Source organism: Larus michahellis, chromosome 3, assembly GCF_964199755.1.
Source record: "Larus michahellis chromosome 3, bLarMic1.1, whole genome shotgun sequence".
Classification (NCBI taxonomy): domain Eukaryota; kingdom Metazoa; phylum Chordata; class Aves; order Charadriiformes; family Laridae; genus Larus; species Larus michahellis.
Window position 1 is genome coordinate 52,131,871 of NC_133898.1, and position 17,243 is coordinate 52,149,113.

Genomic DNA, 17,243 nt, shown 5'->3' on the forward strand with positions numbered 1-17,243 from the left:
TGTTTAATATACGAAGTCAGTCTCAGGGCTAAGCAGCAATGATTGTCAACTGCCAGTCAGAGTATCAAAGAATAAGGACTGCACAATACACTTCAAACTTTTACAGCAAGTGCTATATAAAATGTAGTAAAGTAAGCGGAAAACTAGCTGGAAACAAACAGAGTGAAATCGGAAGAATAAAGTGGGAAATCAGCTATTTAGTACTCATACAATCTCTGAAGACTGAGTTCCCTGTTTTACATTAAAGAGTAAGAACAACACACACAGACTACATAGCAAAACAGGATGTTAGCGTTTTTGGTAAGGTTTTTTTGTTTCTCATCGTGTGGTACATTTGGGTTTTTTAAGTATATAGGGCAGTTGCTGCCTTGGCCATAATTGTTTTCCTTTTTAGAGTGGCATTTAACCACACTACTTAAAGGCAGCTGTAGGTTATAAATCAAGTCAAATTCTTTATCCATATCCTACTCCTCAAACATACAAAACAATCCAAGACATGCTTGCAAGGTACTTGCCCTCTGATTCTCTGTATTAAATAGATATGCAGATGAAATACTTGAAGAATACCTCTGAACTGTCAGAAAGTCAACTACAGGAAAATCAAGGCTTTAGTTGTTGTTTTGGTTTTTTAATTTAAATAGGAAAGAAGCTCTTGAACAGAAGTAACAACTGGCACAAATGACAACAAAATAATCAACAACAACCACACAAACAAAACCAAACAGAATCCCCAAAATCCACTAACCTCAGATATGAAGTAAAGGGTACCTCTGTGCCTGTAGAGCCGTGCGGATGGTTGTAGCTGAATAGCTTTGGTGAGATCAGATAATGCTTCACTGATTCGTCCTAGTGGGGACAATATCTAAGAGTATAAAACAAAAGCATAGTCTAGAGTAAACAGGCTGAATAGATTTGGTTTAGAAACATGAAGATTATTCTTTTTCACGTTCAGCTGTAACAGAGCAGCTGTATTTGCTAGAACAGGCTGGAACATTCTCCTATAAATTTCAGTACTTATTGCTTTTAAACCGCTATCAGAGGGAAAATCTGAAAGCATTTTTCTCCAAAAAATATTGGTAAATATACATGAACATCACCAATAACATTTGCAGAACCTAGTATTCCAAATAAAAACAAGTCAGCCAAAATAAAATTCTCTACATCAACTTATTTCAACACATTCAACTGAAAATGTAATTAAAGTATTCTCATAAACCTTTTTATTTTGACAAAGTATTCCCCCCAATGGTCTTTTTTCCAATTATTGGAATGCCTTTCACATTTTTAGATCCAGATTATTAAACAGTGTATTAGCAATTCATTAAAACATGAAAATTGTGAATTACAATTTCATATTATGGCAGTTATTATACGGTATGCTGACTTTAATAAATATTTATGTTTTTTGATTTTTCTACAAAGCTGCTTCTTGAAATTCATTTTCTGCAATATTAAATTACTAAAAAACTAAACATGATTTTCAAAATGAAAAGTATCTGTGTATCTGAATGATATTTAACTTACATGCATGAATATAACACCAAAACATTTGATTAAAAACTCATTCTTTACAAGTTTGGCATTTTACCAACTAGTCCTAACAATAAATTTACTAAGGTAAAAAAACCCAAACCAAACAAAACATACATAATCTTGCTATACAGTATGGCAAAACCTAAACACTTAGACATAATATATGCTATTCTATTGGCTACAGTAACTCTGTATGGTGTATGTTTCATTTTAAAAATAATCACTCCACAAAGTACACTGTTTGGGAGCAAATATATATATATTAAAAGAAAGGAGGAATGCTTGAAGAAAAGCACATATAAGAACTTTAATCACTAAATCAACGAAGAAATACTTGAAAACACCGTATAATTGCAACTTCTCCAAAAATCTAAAGAGAGACAAAAAGCGCTCACTTCTGCTCGCTGTTCAAATACTTCAGGATGATCTGGTTCTAGACTAATCACCCTACTTAGCTCAAAGAGAGCAAGTTCAGCATTTTTCATATCCTGAAAAGAAGAAAAATAAACAAGGTAAACAACTGTGCATGCTTAGAGTAACATACTCCGAAGACTGAAGGACAACTAGATTGGCTAAATTTCTGAAAGTGTATCAGTTTACATGAAAAGCTCTTCACACCTTTTCTAATAACATTAAGATGCAGTATACTACAAATAGCTGGAAAAAACCACCCCACCTATCTGCTATAAACAAGAAAAATAAACTTTGTTTGTACAAATAATCAATTATTTATTAGTATAACTCTGTGAATAAACATTAGGTTTATGGCTCTATATGGCTCCCACATGAACTCCAACACACACGCATACACTCACCCACCAGCGTTTTCCTCAGTACTGTCTGCAACTTAATCCAAGTAGTACTGGCAAATGGGTTGATACCGTCAGCATTGTGCCTATCTAGGTTTTTATATTGTCCTCAAAAAATTGTAGAATGGAAGCAGATAATTTAAAAAAAAAAAAATCCAAACTGGTTATATAGTGAGTTCTCTATTAGATTTCATTGATCTTTTTCTTCTTTTTCAAGGCAAAGAAATTTTGCATGTGGTTAACGTCATCTTTGCATCTTGAAAGTGTCGCTCACAGAAACTTTTATAAAGTGAAGCTGTCTCAACATCTAGCCGAACTGAGAAAACAAACTCATGTTGGTGTTAAAAACATGCAAATCTGAGGGACGTCAAGCTCCTGCCAGCACCACTGAAGAATTAAATATTCTGCACTATTAAATAGTTATTGAACTATTATTTCTTCTAGAATTCCAGCAACCAGTGAATCACAATTCAACAGGCCACAAACTCAAACTACAAGGACCATAGTCTACTTTTAAATTTATTTTTGCTCAGGGAATTGTTTGAGCAGTCAAACGTAACAAATGTAAGTAAATAAATGAGCTACAGTAATTGAACTTTGAATTTTTTTTTAACAAATTCAAGGTGGTATACGTATGAAGAGGAATAGGCGATCAAGAAGGAACATAAAGCCTACTGGATTGCAAGAGTTGATGATGTTTCCAAGTTGCAATAAAAGTCTTTTTCATTTCCAAATACAGACTAGATGTGAAGACAAATTCAGTGGGACTTCATAAACCTACTTCTCAGAGGCAAACTGCCTGTTATCTAATAACTCTTTCAAGTGGCTGTGGTTCCCAGCCTTACTATCCACCACTCACAATTGTGCCTGCATTCTCCTTTGGTACCCTTGCTTCACGTTGCTTTATTTCCACAGTCCCACAAAGCAAATGTACCTATGGCTTGAGCAGTATGATCCACTAGATCCCTTTATGTTATGGAGCACATACCAAGGGATGGACACGTCATTATAGTAGAACAGCACAAAGACTTTGGGATGCACCTATCAAGTTCTAATCAGTCTAGCTCCTCCTGTTATAGGCTTTGTTATAGTTTGGATTCAAATAATTCAGTCAGATAATAATATAAATAATTATCTACTCACATGTAGTCCTTTTTTTCCATATGCTATCCCACGTCCATAAATTGCACTAACCAGCTCTGGTTCTTCCTGTTAAGATTAAAAATTAACATAATGATCAGTTGCTTGGTTCTTTTTAAAAGGTATCTTTCTTCGGTAGGTATTTAATTCTTGCTGATCTTAAGTAGTAAGCAATGAACAATGACAGTTATCTGTCCATACTTTCATATGCTCACAACTACCAATTCAATTTATTGGAATTGTTCTAGAGTATTTGTCTGGAAAATGAGCTACACAGAGTGCAGTTACAGTGTCAGTGACCACCCATCAGAAGCTATGTACACATTAGCATACTCTGTTGTTCAAACTTCATTACTTGTAACTCATTGGTAATTATACGACTTCTTTTGTCTAATGTCATTGAGGTGATAACAAAAAAAAAAATACAATTCAGCCAGTCAAAGCTTGCTTTGTTCCTAATTAAATTCAAGATTTAAAATATGGAAGCAGGAAGTCGTGACATCCTGATGAAATCTGCATTCAGGCAACAACTAAAACTAGAGGTATTCTGCCTAAATAGTTCAAAATTCAAACGAACCTTCCTTGCATTAGATTTAACTCCTTGGCTTTCCAACTCGGGCACTTAAGGCGATGCATCTTACATAGTCAATCTACTTCTTGTTCAACGTTATTTACTCCAGCCATGGTTTCCCACCCAAATTTGAAGAACTACAACAGCAAAACCAGTTTTCTTGGCACAACAATGCCTACACAGTCAGTTTCCCTGAAAACCAGTCAGGAATCACACATCTTCACACCTGCAACCAACACAGCCATCCTACAAAAGTTTGCAGTGTAGACCTGGTCTCATTGAACTGGGACAACTGCCAAGAAACAAATTTTTTCATTGACAAACAGCAGAGGTGTAGCACACCAATGCTGTCAGCATTGCCAGACTTGAGCTGATTCCAAGTGTACACTTGCCAACATCAACTTCAGGTAACTTGCCTGCTTCTAATACAGTAGCTAAGCAAGGCTGGTTTGTTCTGTTGAATGTTTTAATACTCACTACATATGTATTTTAAATTGCCTTATGGAAGACACAGTGAACAATCACAACTGCTTTACAGCCTTTCAGGCATACAATAAGCATGATAGTCACTTCAACTGAGATGTGTGCATAGTAAAGGTACTCTATTATATACATACTTCTCATACAGACTTGCTGTATCTTGCCTGTCTTCACTTAGATTAAGTTTCCCTCTTAATAAAGAGAAGGCAGGAAACATATATAAGTCCAGTGGTTTTTGAAGCAGGATTTCTCATTAAGGTTAAAAAAAAAAAAAAAGCATTCCTCACATTAAAAAAAAAATTGAAGACAGATATCAGTAAACACCTGAAAGAACCCAAACAAACAAAAAACCCAACAAAAAACATACTTGTCCTCTGATAAATTCCCCAGAATAACTCCATTAAATTGCCACATTTTCACCCAATTCAAGTATGAGACATATGACACTTGAGTTAAAAAAAGATACATGCTAGTATTCACAGTATTACTTTCATCTTGCATTTGTGTACTACAGCCAATTTACATCAAAAAGCAGGTCCATGCTTTTGGTAGTCCCAGGTTCTTAGCCATGAAAATACAATATTTTGAAATCAGCTTTAGTTGAAGCTTTTGAACCGTTGGGGTTGATTTCGTTTTAAAAGTGGATACCTTCTACTTCTTAGAAGAAGATTCTGAATTCTTTACCTTGGTCAGAAAATAAAATAATCTTGAAGTATTAGTTAGATTTTACGTATATATTAAATTCATCACACACATTAAATTACCACTGAAGAACGATAAAACCAGCATACAAAATAATTTATCACCGCAAAAGCAATGTGGTACTTGTCGCTAGAATAAGTGATCTCTGTCAGGTTTTTTTCTGATGTTACTGGCAACATGTTAACTGTTGCCCCAGAAAAAATCCACATTAAAATATCTCAGCCTACACATTAATAGAGCAATTAAAGGAATTTCAATTTTGCACAGGTCAGGTTTGGGAAGATGCTTTTTTTCTTTGTCAAAGTGCCATAAAAAGTTTATTCCTACAGATGAGAAAAATTCTCAACAAATAACCAAGATACTGAATCACCTGATTTTAAGAGTATGCTTATGTTTGGATGGAAAAAATGAACAAATAATAGAATCATTACTCTCATTTTAAAATCCTTAATTGAATCTTTGTTTCAGTAAAACCATATGTCGTAATGGATAATTGCATAAAGTGATTTTTTAGGGGTCCAAACAGAAAACTTACCTGCAGCATTGTTGAAAAATGTCGTATGGCTTCATCATACAAGCCGTTGCCAATCAACACGTAAGCAATTGCTAACAAAAAATTACAAACATAAATAAAACAGAAAAAACATTTTTTTTAATACATTTTACAATTTGGCCGTATTTAACATAAGTTCCTACATTGCACTGAAAGATTTAAATAGTCAAATGATTTCTGAACTGCCACTGAAATGACTTCCTTCAACCACTACCTATCATTAATTAATTATTCAATTCATACTGTGATCATCAGAATTGGGTTCAGGTCTTATGGTTTATTTGGGTTTTTTTTCTCTCTCCTTTTTGCAAGTTGTTTAGGAAAGGATCCATGTTTTCTTCTAAAGTACTTAGACCAGGAAAAGTACCATAATCCCATTTAGTAACCCTAAATGCTTTCCCAATTGTAAGTGAGCCTGGGTAACACTGGCTATCTTTTTTTGATACTTCCACTCCAGAACATCTGATTGTACTTGTTTGTATGCATTTTGCTAAACTTTACAAGCTCACAATGAGTTTTTCCTTCATTTGCATTATCTAGAAAAACTACAACTAAAGTGATTCCTTTGCTTATAAAAATGACAATAAAAAAATAACAGAATCTTTACCGATGTTAAAATTATGAAAAGTTTTAAAGTTCTTGCATTTCCCCCCACTTTGGAGCAGAAGCAAGTGTTTGAAAAAGAAACGAACACTGTTTTAAAAACACGTTCCTGTAATCTCCACAAGATATAAAAATACAGTCAAGTCACAGGACTGGAAAGCTGTGGTTGCGCTTGCATGACTGAAGTTCAGTTCTGACAGCGAAATATCTTAAGACTGTTTCATTTCACATATTTTAATCTCTCACGGTTCTTAACTCTGGACTAAAGTCTGTCTACGCTGCTCACAAAAACCAAGTGTCTTGCAGACTAGAGCTACGAAAGTTAAAGTACAACTTTTTCCCAGACAGTTCACATGAATGGCTGGCAGTGGAACTAAGACCAGGGGTTCACCTTTCCCCATACTTTCAGTGAGGTTTAGCAGTCATCTAAACAGAATGGAAGAGGCGCCTGTTGGCTTAATTATTTACTCAAACATGAGAAGAGACAAATAAGCCAGTTAGAACAAAGGTATTTTTAATAGGACACAGACTTTCATGCAGGCAGAGCCACATTGTTTTGGTAGTGTTGCTAAGCACTGTTCATTAAAGGCAGAAAAAAGTTAAATGAAAAAGAAATAAGAAATGTATTTAATCCAGAGCTTGCCTCATTCTTGGAGCATTTGTATTATGCAGAGGAAGTACTTGTGTACAATATAAGCTTTTTCCTCAATACATAAGCAGCTTCAGTTGCTACAGATACATAGCATTGCCAAAAAAGGAAAGAAAATTGGTAGAGTGAAGGACAGGTTGAAGAGCTCTTGAATTTTCCTCACTTCATTCTCCTCCAAGACTACACAGATCTTAGTATCATCTTTACGGTTCCAAGCCCAGAACACAGAACAGTTGTCACGTAAAATAAAATCAACTCAACCATGACTGCATTAAATAAAAAGGGGGGGAAGTAAAATAATGAAGACTCATTGTCTTGCTGATAACGAGTTTATTTTATTTATCCAAGACTCCGGGCAAAACACAGGTCATAGACTATGTCTGTAAAATTGTGGCAAGTGATTGGCAGCTAGTAGCTGATACAGTATCAGCTGCTTTTAAATTTTATCTCTTCAATTATTCTTTTCATCTTTAATTAAATACTACAAAAATACAAGTACTTTATTATGAAAAATCTAAGGGTTAACAATGGTCCATTATCTCAAGCATTTGGGTACCAACATCGCTTCACAATGCCCCATACATTTCACACCACTTTTCCTCAGAACAGTTAAAAGTAACACGCACAAACAAGGACTCAGGCTCCTCACACCGTGACATGCTTGAAATAAAGTGGGTAGGTAGGTGTCAGCCTACAGGCCAAACACGAGGATGGGAACCTTCTGGCATAGTCTTCCAAGTCTACAGAGCAGATACTAAAAGCCTCAAATATTTTCTGCTGGATGGAAGTTCGGTATTCCCTGCAAGATTCTATGAACACAGGTATGCTAGGAATATGAGAAAAGATTACGTCCCAAAGTTTTCCTGGATAAGTCTGTGAAGGCAGAAATTATGTCAACAAAAAACTACTCAATTGCTTTAATTTCATGAGACAACTTATGAGGAAAGTCTCCCTTTGCTCTTATATAAAAGACAGTCTGCTGCCTTCCTTGACATACATCCTCAACAATCTCTTTGCCGCCTCATAATACCTCTACTTCCTACAGAGGATATCAGTTTGGAGAAGCAGCGCAAGTAATCATTCCTCAAGTCTTTTGAGAAAAGTATTTCCTGTTGCTTTATTTGAAATGCCTCCATTTTCTGTGATTAGTGTGCTTTGAAAAAACATCAAGTAGCAGCCTCCCTAAGGACACAATTCAGAAAGTCCTCCTGCTGCCTATAAGTGTTGCTGGGAAGAGCTGGAGGGGGGAAGGGGGGCAAGATCTATGCTTGATGGAAAGCATATTCCATTTAGTCATCAACAATGACAGAAAAAGGCAAGCAGGAAGTACCTGAGATTGCTTAACAGGATTTAATCAAAATGCTTTTTGAACACCTGCTTAAGCAGACACGGTGAAGAATTCTAGTGAGCAAAGCAGAAAAGATTTTTAGGAAGAGAGATACATATATGCAAGACCAGAGAAAACTCACTGTATTTTCAGGCTTATTAGGATCACTTTAAAATGAGTGTATCACTAAGGAGTCACCGGTTTAGTTTCAAGACATTCAGTGCTAATAATTAGCACGTAATTCACCTGCACAAACCTTATATAAGGCATCTTACCCAATTCTTCATTTGTGTTGTCATTATCAGTAGCAAATGGAAATCGTTTTTGCTCTGCAAGTAACTTCGCTTGACTCTGTAAAACATCATGTTTTTTAAGTGTTCAGCAAACAACAATAAAGAATTCAATAGAAACCTTGTGTCTTAAATTCTTAAGAGAACGCCTTAAATCAAGAAGTTAAGACTAGTGCATTTCCTTTAAAATAACTGAAAACAAATTAATTCCTAGTCTTCCACAGGGATAAAAACTGCTCTTTAGTCAGGTGCTGCTGTTATCCTCTCTAGCATAAGGCTAACCAAACCTCTCAGATGAAAGGACATCGTCAGCAGTTTACCAGTGGCCGATGTTTCTACATTACATCTGCTTAACATGAAGTTTCAGAACTACGTGCCACTCCATAGGAAAGTTTATACTCTTTACCCCATTGATTATTCCTTCATCTCCTGCAAAGGCAAGGGTACTACAGAAGAGTAGAACACTGAAAATGACACGCTCAAAAGAGTATCGCTTCAGCAACAAAAACAAGTTTAACTTAACAGTGCCATTCTAAAGTAAGAAGTATTTTAACAATAACTTTCTATCAGTTACAGACTTTGTTCAGCCAGCTGAACCTCATCTAAGATTTCTGTTCCCCAAATAATGTGCCTAAAGAAAAAAAAACTGCCAAAGACAACCCCTCAGAAATATAGAAATACTCTACTCTGTTCATTTTCACAAGTATTTTCCATAGACAGATGTAAGCCTACCAGAGCAGTTTATGTCATGAAAATACAAAATTCTCATTTAATCAATAGGTCTTCCAAACTGTTTTAGGAAGCAAGAAGGGGAAAAAATAACTTCTCTCAGTTCTCTTCTTTCAGCTTAACAGCTCATATGTACATCTTTAACTTCAGAGAAGACAGGTAAACACCTTAAACTTCAGAGAACATATTTAACTCATTATTTTCTCTACTGAGAGGACTGCACTTTGTCCTCCTCCCTTCCACTTTTTTTGGCTTCTTCAATCAAAGGTAACCTCATTACATGTGTCCATGACACAGAGATTTTAATGATCTACAAAGTGCAAAAGTAACTGGCCAAATCCCATTGCACAGTTTCTACCCTGTTCACATAATAATCTTGGGAATGAGAGGAAAGTCCAGTCTGCTCTAAAAACTTGATTATTTTGGAGGGTATGAACGATTAGCAAATTGGATTTTACAAGCCTTGTTTTTACTGAAATTAGAGATCATGTATGAACTCTACATTACGCTATAAGGTTCTGAGAATTATTATTCCACCTACTGCTGCACCTACAGTAAGAGAATGGAAAAGTTCTTTTCCTCATAGAAAAAAAAGCATTAAAAACAGCACAAGAGTAGGGTTCAACAAGTATGCCGATGAGAAAACTAAATCTACGTTGCAGACCATACATATTTACAAATCACACACCTCCAAACACAACCTTTTTATATCGCCAATGGCCTTCAGGTAATTTCCAGAAAACCTACTTCAGAAAGTGACCTTCAATATTTAACTCCGCAAAATGTTATTCTTCTATAATTGTATTAACATTAGAAAAAAAAAAAAAAATCACTTTTACTAAAGTACAGCCTCTTCCTTGGTGGATTTACAAAAAAAGGCCTACACTTTGCCTGCGGACAAAAGATATGATATAGGAAGATTCCATGCTGGGTACTGGAGAATAAGCTACAATCAAAAGAATCTGGCATTACATTAATATCCTATGAATTACAGAGCTGCATGTGACACTCAGCAAGAGAAGTACCACAAAGTTTCCCCCACCCTCATCCACCTCGTCTCTTTTGTTATCACAAAACAACAGAATAGTGTTTGGTTCTTGGGGTGGGGGAGGAAGGCGATTCATACTTCTTCAACAAATTCTGAATCCAGTTGTAAGTTAAATATCCTGCAGCTCTATACACAAAAAATTGCAAGTCATTCTGCCTTCAAGAAATGAGAGAAGAATTTTCATCACAGCAACAGCTCCCAATAGGTTGAATTGTTGTTCTCTTCAAAACAATTTTTTTTTTGAAACAGGGAGATTTCTAACAAATATATATTTCATAGCCTTAGAAAGAATTGCTGGTACCGCTAGAGTAGACTAGACAGAAGATGTGATCTTTATCTGGTGAAGTAATGTCTAAGGAGAATATTTAAGTTAAATAATTGACTTGGTGGATTTGCAGCAGTTTTATTTCCAAATGCCACCTTCAGAGAAGTTGCTTCAAATTAGAATACTGTTTCCACGCTCCCCCATAGCAAATAATTCCTACAAATTTGCCAAGGCTTCTTTGTATACTCACATGGGAATTATTTAAAGATTTTCAATATCTGTGACTCTACTCAACTGACAAGTAACATCAAACCTGTGTTCTGATGTAGACTGAAGATTTTATTTGTTCAAGATCAATAGGTTAACAGTAGTGTTGCAGGAAAACCCAAATTCCAAAATAATCCTCTTGAAGTCTCTCTACCAAGAGATACTCTTCTTTCATTAGTATATTCTCCACATACCATGTCTGTATTACATTTACTGAAATATGGCATGAAGCTTCTAACTCTGTCATCTGTGCACAATGTTATTTCTGTAGCAAGTGCAAGTTATCAGTCCTACTCTTACATGCATTTTGTGGTAAGCCTCCTTAGGTAGTTAATCTGGGTTAAAAACTAACAGACCTTTCCATAGCCATAGCCCCTGCACCCCTGAAAATAAAAAATTAATTGTTAGACTAATCTAGGTGAAGGTTAGCCTTCAGTGGAAACATCAGCTTCAATTAGTTGAAACTGCTGACAGCCTTAGAGACTAATGATGAGTACTAGGACGTCATATTTTCATGAGCAACTTGAGTTCATTCATACTGAAGCCTTTTGGGGACCTATGCCTACTGATTACTAGACTCTATTTGTAGTTATTTGCCTGAACTTCATTCTAACTGGTTATGTAGCTAAAGTGATCTGTGACTTCAACAATCTATTAAAATTGGTTTGGACATTATATTCTTGATAGCATACCAAAATTTTTTCTGTGTTGAGAGAAAGCACAGATTCACAAGATGAAGACCCTCCTATGTCACAATCTGATTCACGGAAGTGCAAAAATGATGAATCTGGGGAAAAAAAAAGAGAGAAAATAGCTTTAGGAACTCAAAGAGTTACATGTATGTTCTATTATCACATCTCACGTTTCCTCATGTTCATCTGAACAGCTTTCCCATTGGGCACTCGACAGGGCAGAACTTTCATGAAGTGCTTTCTGCACGCAGCACTACATCCACACAGCCAGGGAAGCAATAATTGACATGACTGCTTTTATTTAATTAGTTTTATTACCATATCCACTTATACTTTCAGCTAAAAATACATGGCGGGGGAGGGGGAGGTTGAAGGGGTGATAAAAAGGGAGGAAGCTGGAAGCAAATAAGAAAAGTTTGGGATAGACATATCCCCATTTAGCGTTATGATTCTGTTCTTTGGCCCAAGAAATTAAAGACCAAATTATCAGTTCAATCCCAGAGAGGAAGTTAAATGGAATGGACCATACAGAGGTAGGGAGACAGCTGGTATGAAGGAAACAGACATATGAAGACAGTAAAAAACAGACAGAATAATAAACCGTAACTGACTGAATATATATAAAGGTCCTCACAGGTATATTACTAGGAAGCACATTACAAAAAGTATAAGGTTAATTCAAACCTATGAAAAGTCAAAACACAGCTTGTTGGCATAGCAGAGAAAAAGTTTAAAAAAAGGAAACAAATAACAATCAATAAAACCCTCCAGATTGATAGACTCTACAAGTCACTACTTCACCTACACGGTGCTTTAACTACTATTGCAAGGGAATTGCTAGCTTTTAAATCTCCAGATCTTAAAGTTTCTATTAACTTGAAATATTTCAAGAGCAAACAAGAAAGAACAAGTAAACAGTATTATCTCTTTGATTCCATGTGACAAATACCAAGTTTTATCATCTCCCCTAACGTTTGTAAATATAAGCTTGATGCTTAATTTTAAAGACTGGGGGGCAGCATGTGTTTCTAATTTACTTTTATAGACAGTGCTATTCTTATATTTTGATTACATAAGGGTTGCAGTTAGTTAACTCCCCATTTCTCACAAGTACAGTGCTACAAGAGAAAAAGAAAGTCTTCCTATAAAGAGAAGTCGAAACAACATCTAAAATAATTCCCTGTAAATAGGAACTTGGAACTAAGTTGAACCATAAATGATAACTGGTGGGAGAAGTTTTACAACAGAAGCAAGAGTGGTGAAAAGCAGAAGGTCAAAGTTTAAAGTCAGGAAGTCCAGTAAGCACAGTGGCTCACCACCCATGGTTTCCAGAAAAAGCATTGACAGTAAAAGGTTTCAACACTGCCCTTTGTTTTTGATGTTGACCAAACCCTCCTGTGCTATGGCAGCATTATTAACACAGTACTTGTTCTACATTGGTGCTCGTAAGCGAGTGACCATTAAGAGCCATCGCAGTGGACTCACTGAGCAATTTTTGCTTCACAAACAAAGAGGTACAGGCAGGGCCTACCTCCAGAATAATTTTCTGCATAACAGCAAGAATTTAGTGAAAGAATTTTTTAATAAGGTGGCAGGGAATAAGAACAGTCTATCTGTTACAAGCTACAGCGGGGAAGGACCCATCAAATACTGCAATTCTTGGGGCAACAAACTGCTTTATTCATGGGCAAGAATGGATCTGCCTTTGTCTACAAGTTGGATACAGTTAAACTTGTACCACACTGCCTCACGAACAAGTAGAAACACCAACCAGAGAAATTACCCTGGAGCTTGTAGTAGGCTGCAAGAGAAACTATTTGAGACAAAAAGATTCTCAGCTTCTGGGAAAGTTGTACTAAAACAAAGACTGAGAGCTTAAGGGAATTTTTCAACTGGAAATTTATTTAGCCACAGGATTTAAATAGCAAGGAGTGAACCGGTATAGAGCTATTTCGTGGTAAGTATGCTGTTCTGTAATTAAAGGCTACCTTATTGTCAGTGCATGCGAAGTACCTGAGGTACCTGATGATGTAAGCAGAATTCCTTATATTAATCCTAGTTACACTGGTCTCTTTAAAACAATACCCACCACTAAATCAAAATCTAATCTTCCAAATATACCTCTGAAGGAGTATCCCAAGTCAATCATTCATGTGCTAGTAACATAAGAGATGTAATTACATGCTTTGCCATTTATTAACTTATATGGCATACAGATTTTATCTCAACACTGGGGGAAAGTTTTTTTGGTTTTATGCTTAAGCTTAAATGATTTGGAGCAATGGTCACCTATGATAACTTTCATGATCTGTAGCAGCCCTCCCCTCCCCCCCACCAAGAAAAGGCAGCTGATGTAAAATACCTACTTAACACAGCTGATATAGATAAAAACTAACCAAAGAACTTTAAGCTGTGATGACAAAAGCCCACATGCAGAGGAAAAGAAAAGCAGATGTGGGAAACTCATAACAAGGTATTTCTAGAAATTTGAGTGGATTATTCTAACTGTATATTGTCCTTGGGGACCACAACAGTTGTTGATATGAGCACAGACTTTATGAAATAAGAGTGAAAAAAATAAGAGTGAAAAACATTGCAGACAGCTAAGCAGTCATACCACAACACTGGTTATTCTCATATAAATAATTGAGTGTCTATATTGCATTTAATTGATAAAACCTTTTTCTTCATCTGTATTACATGTACATTGTGATTCAGGCTAGCATTTTCGTATAGCACACTCATGCTATGCTCATGATCAAACATCATAACAGATTACTTAAGTCCCATGATCCTGATGCAGCTGATACTTAAGCACATAAAAATTTTTAACTGTGCCTGTGATACAAGCCATGAATTAACTTGAAAAAGACCAGATCTGCTACCTGAACTTGGCACTCGTAAAGAAGAGCACCCAGTTCACCTGGGTTTATTTCCAACTGTAGCTGGAAATAAATCAAGACATATTCAACTAAATACCACAGAATCATAGAATTGTTTAGGTTGGAAGGGACCTTAGATATCATCGAGTTCCAACGCCCCTGCAGTGGGCAGGGACACCTCCTGCTAGACCAGGTTGCTCAAAGCCCCATCCAGCCTGGCCTTGAACACTTCCAGGGATGGGGCATTCTCAACTTCCCTGGACAACCTGTTCCAGTGCCTCACCACCCTCATAATGAAAAACTTCTTCCTAATATCTAATCTAGATCTACCCTCTCCCAGTTTGAAGCCATTACCCCTCGTCCTATCAGTACATGCCCTTGTAAGATGTCCCTCTCCAGCTTTCTTGTAGGTCCCCTTCAGATACTAGAAAGATGCTGTAAGGTCTTCCTGGAGCCCTCTTTTCTCCAGGATGAACAACCCCAACTCTCTCAGCCTGTCTTCATAGGAGAAGTGCTCCAGCCCTCTGATCATCTTCATGGCCCTCTGGAGCCGCTCCAACAGGTCGGTGTCCTTCTTACGGTGGGGCCTCCAGAGCTGGATGCAACAGGAGCACAAAGCATTGGGGAGTCTGTCTACTACTGAGTGCAGGGATTAAAAAGCGCACAGAGTCCAGGAGCTAGACTGGGCAGATCGGTGAGTGGGACAACAGGACTCCTTCTGCTTAACAGTACAGGCCTGATGGCTCACCCGCTCAAGGGGCGAGACCTTCTCCCCGGCTCGGTGCCACCGCGGCCGTCCCTGCCCGGCACAGCACGGCGGCACAAGGCTGCTCGGGGGCGCGGCTCACACACACCAGACGCCTCGGTGTGAGTCAGCTGAACAGCAGCAAGGCCTGCAGTCCAGCCGCCGGCCCCCCGCACCGGCCCGGGCCAGCGCCCCCTCGACCACCCGCCGCACCTCAGCGGGAGGCGAGACCCAGCCGCCCTTCCCTCTCCCGCCCCCGCCCCCCTCCCCAGGGACGAAGGGAGGGGGCGCCCACTCCCGGCCTCAGGGCTCCGCCGAAGGAACGGCCCCGCCGCCCCACGGCGGGGCTGGGGCCGGTCACCATGGCAGCAACCCCCGACTCACCACTCTCGGCCGAGTACTGCTCGGCCCACTCCCCAGCCGAGGCGCAGCCCCCCGCCGGGCCCTGGCGCTGCTTCAGCAAGGACAAGGCCGGGTACTGCTCAGTCAGGGCCAGAGCAGCCTGGGCCAAGGCCAGCACGGCCAGCGGCACCCACAGCCCCCTCACGGACCCGCAGCCGCCGGCAGGTGCCATCTTCCCAGAGCGCATGCGCACCGCCGCCGCCTGGGCCGGAGGGCGCCCCACCGCCCCTCCCACGGGACCGGCAGGGAGAGGAGGTGCCGCTGCGCTGCCTCCTGGGACATGGAGTTCCGCGGCCGCATGACCAACGCCGCGGCGGAGGCGCCAGAAAACCACAACTCCCTGAATGCACCGCGGCGCGGCCCCGCCCCCCCCAAGGCGGAAGCGAGGCAGTTTGAAGCCTTGACAGGCCGGGGCGTGCTCTCGCGTGCCATGGCGGCGCTCGGCGCCTACCGCTGCATCGAGTGCAACCGGGAGGCGGCGGAGCTGTACAGGGATTACCAGCGCGGGGTGCTCCGCATCTCCATCTGCGTGAGTCCGGGTAGTGGGCGGGGGAGGCCGGAGGGGAGGGGTGCAAGCGGCAGGCTTCGACGTCAGCAGGCGGCGGCGGCGGCGTTGGCACGTGGCGGCGTTCCCGCCCCTCCGCGGCCCGCCCGGGTGTCGGTTGGCCCGTTGGCGCCGTTGGCGCCGTTGGCCGTCCTTCCCGCCGCCATCTCTCCCCGGTTCCCCGAGGGCAGCTGCCTGGCAGCGCTCTCCTGGCTGGCCTTGATGCGCCCCTGTACGGGGCCCTGCGGCAACGGGCCTGTCCCTGCGCTGCGTGTCTTTCCCTCGCTGACAGGCAGATCTGGGCGCGGCGCCGTGGTTGGGCAACTTAAGTGCAGTTGAGAAACGGTTGGACCTAAATCGTAAAATCATCATAGAGTGGTTAGAGTTGGCAGGGACCTTGAAGACCATCTAGTTCCAACCCCCCTGCCATGGGCAGGGACACCTCCCACTAGACCAGGCTGCTCAAAGCCCCATCCAGCCTGGCCTTGAACACTTCCAGGGATGGGGCACCCACAACTTCCCTGGGCAACATGTTCCAGTGCCTCACCGCCCTCACAGTGAAAAATGTCTTCATGATATCTAAATGTCAGGTTTTCACTGATGATTATTCAATTCCAGATGAGGGCTACAAAGATGATCAGAGGGTTAGAGCACCTCTCCTATGAGGACAGGCTGAGAGAGTTGGGGTTGTTCAGCCTGGAGAAGGCAAGGCTCTGGGGAGACCTTATAGTGGCCTTCCAGTACCTAAAGGGGCCTACAAGAAAGCTCGAGACGGACCTTTTTACAAGGGCATGTAGTGACATGACAAGGGGTAATGGCTTCAAACTGAAAGAGCGTAGATTTCGGTTAGATATCAGGAAGTTGGTCCCTTCCAACCTAAACCATTCTATGATTTTATAATGAATCTGTGTGCATGCAAGTACTTCTGTATTACTTACCCAGTGGTTGTACTTTACAAAATGGTACTGGCACGTTCTAGGCTGTTCCCTTCCCACTTTGCCTCTCACAGAGT

The 17,243-nt window shown here is 39.8% G+C and overlaps 2 protein-coding genes across 9 annotated transcripts in view; one reads left to right on the forward strand and one right to left on the reverse strand.

Moving 5' to 3' along the window:
• Positions 1-15,910, reverse strand: part of TTC13 (tetratricopeptide repeat domain 13) — a 41,549-nt gene extending 25,639 nt beyond the window's left edge. For 3 of the 5 annotated variants that reach the window (XR_012586159.1, XM_074580156.1, XM_074580155.1), the window contains exons 1-7: positions 15,670-15,910; positions 11,659-11,753; positions 8,643-8,718; positions 5,771-5,841; positions 3,486-3,551; positions 1,929-2,021; positions 746-862 (exon numbers count right to left, since the gene is read on the reverse strand). Coding sequence is in view for 4 of the 5 variants with exons in the window: in XM_074580156.1 (XP_074436257.1) it covers positions 746-862; positions 1,929-2,021; positions 3,486-3,551; positions 5,771-5,841; positions 8,643-8,718; positions 11,659-11,753; positions 15,670-15,874 (723 nt within the window). In the remaining variant the exon portion in view is untranslated. The remainder of the gene's footprint in view (positions 1-745; positions 863-1,928; positions 2,022-3,485; positions 3,552-5,770; positions 5,842-8,642; positions 8,719-11,658; positions 11,754-15,669) is intronic. The other 2 variants (XM_074580158.1, XM_074580157.1) reach the window with 1 other exon arrangement.
• Positions 15,911-16,066: 156 nt separating this feature from the next.
• The window catches only part of ARV1 (ARV1 homolog, fatty acid homeostasis modulator), a 32,637-nt gene continuing 31,460 nt past the window's right edge, over positions 16,067-17,243 (forward strand). For 3 of the 4 annotated variants that reach the window (XR_012586161.1, XR_012586162.1, XM_074580166.1), the window contains exon 1: positions 16,067-16,216. Coding sequence is in view for 1 of the 4 variants with exons in the window: in XM_074580166.1 (XP_074436267.1) it covers positions 16,118-16,216 (99 nt within the window). In the remaining 3 variants the exon portion in view is untranslated. The remainder of the gene's footprint in view (positions 16,217-17,243) is intronic. The other variant, XR_012586163.1, reaches the window with a different exon arrangement.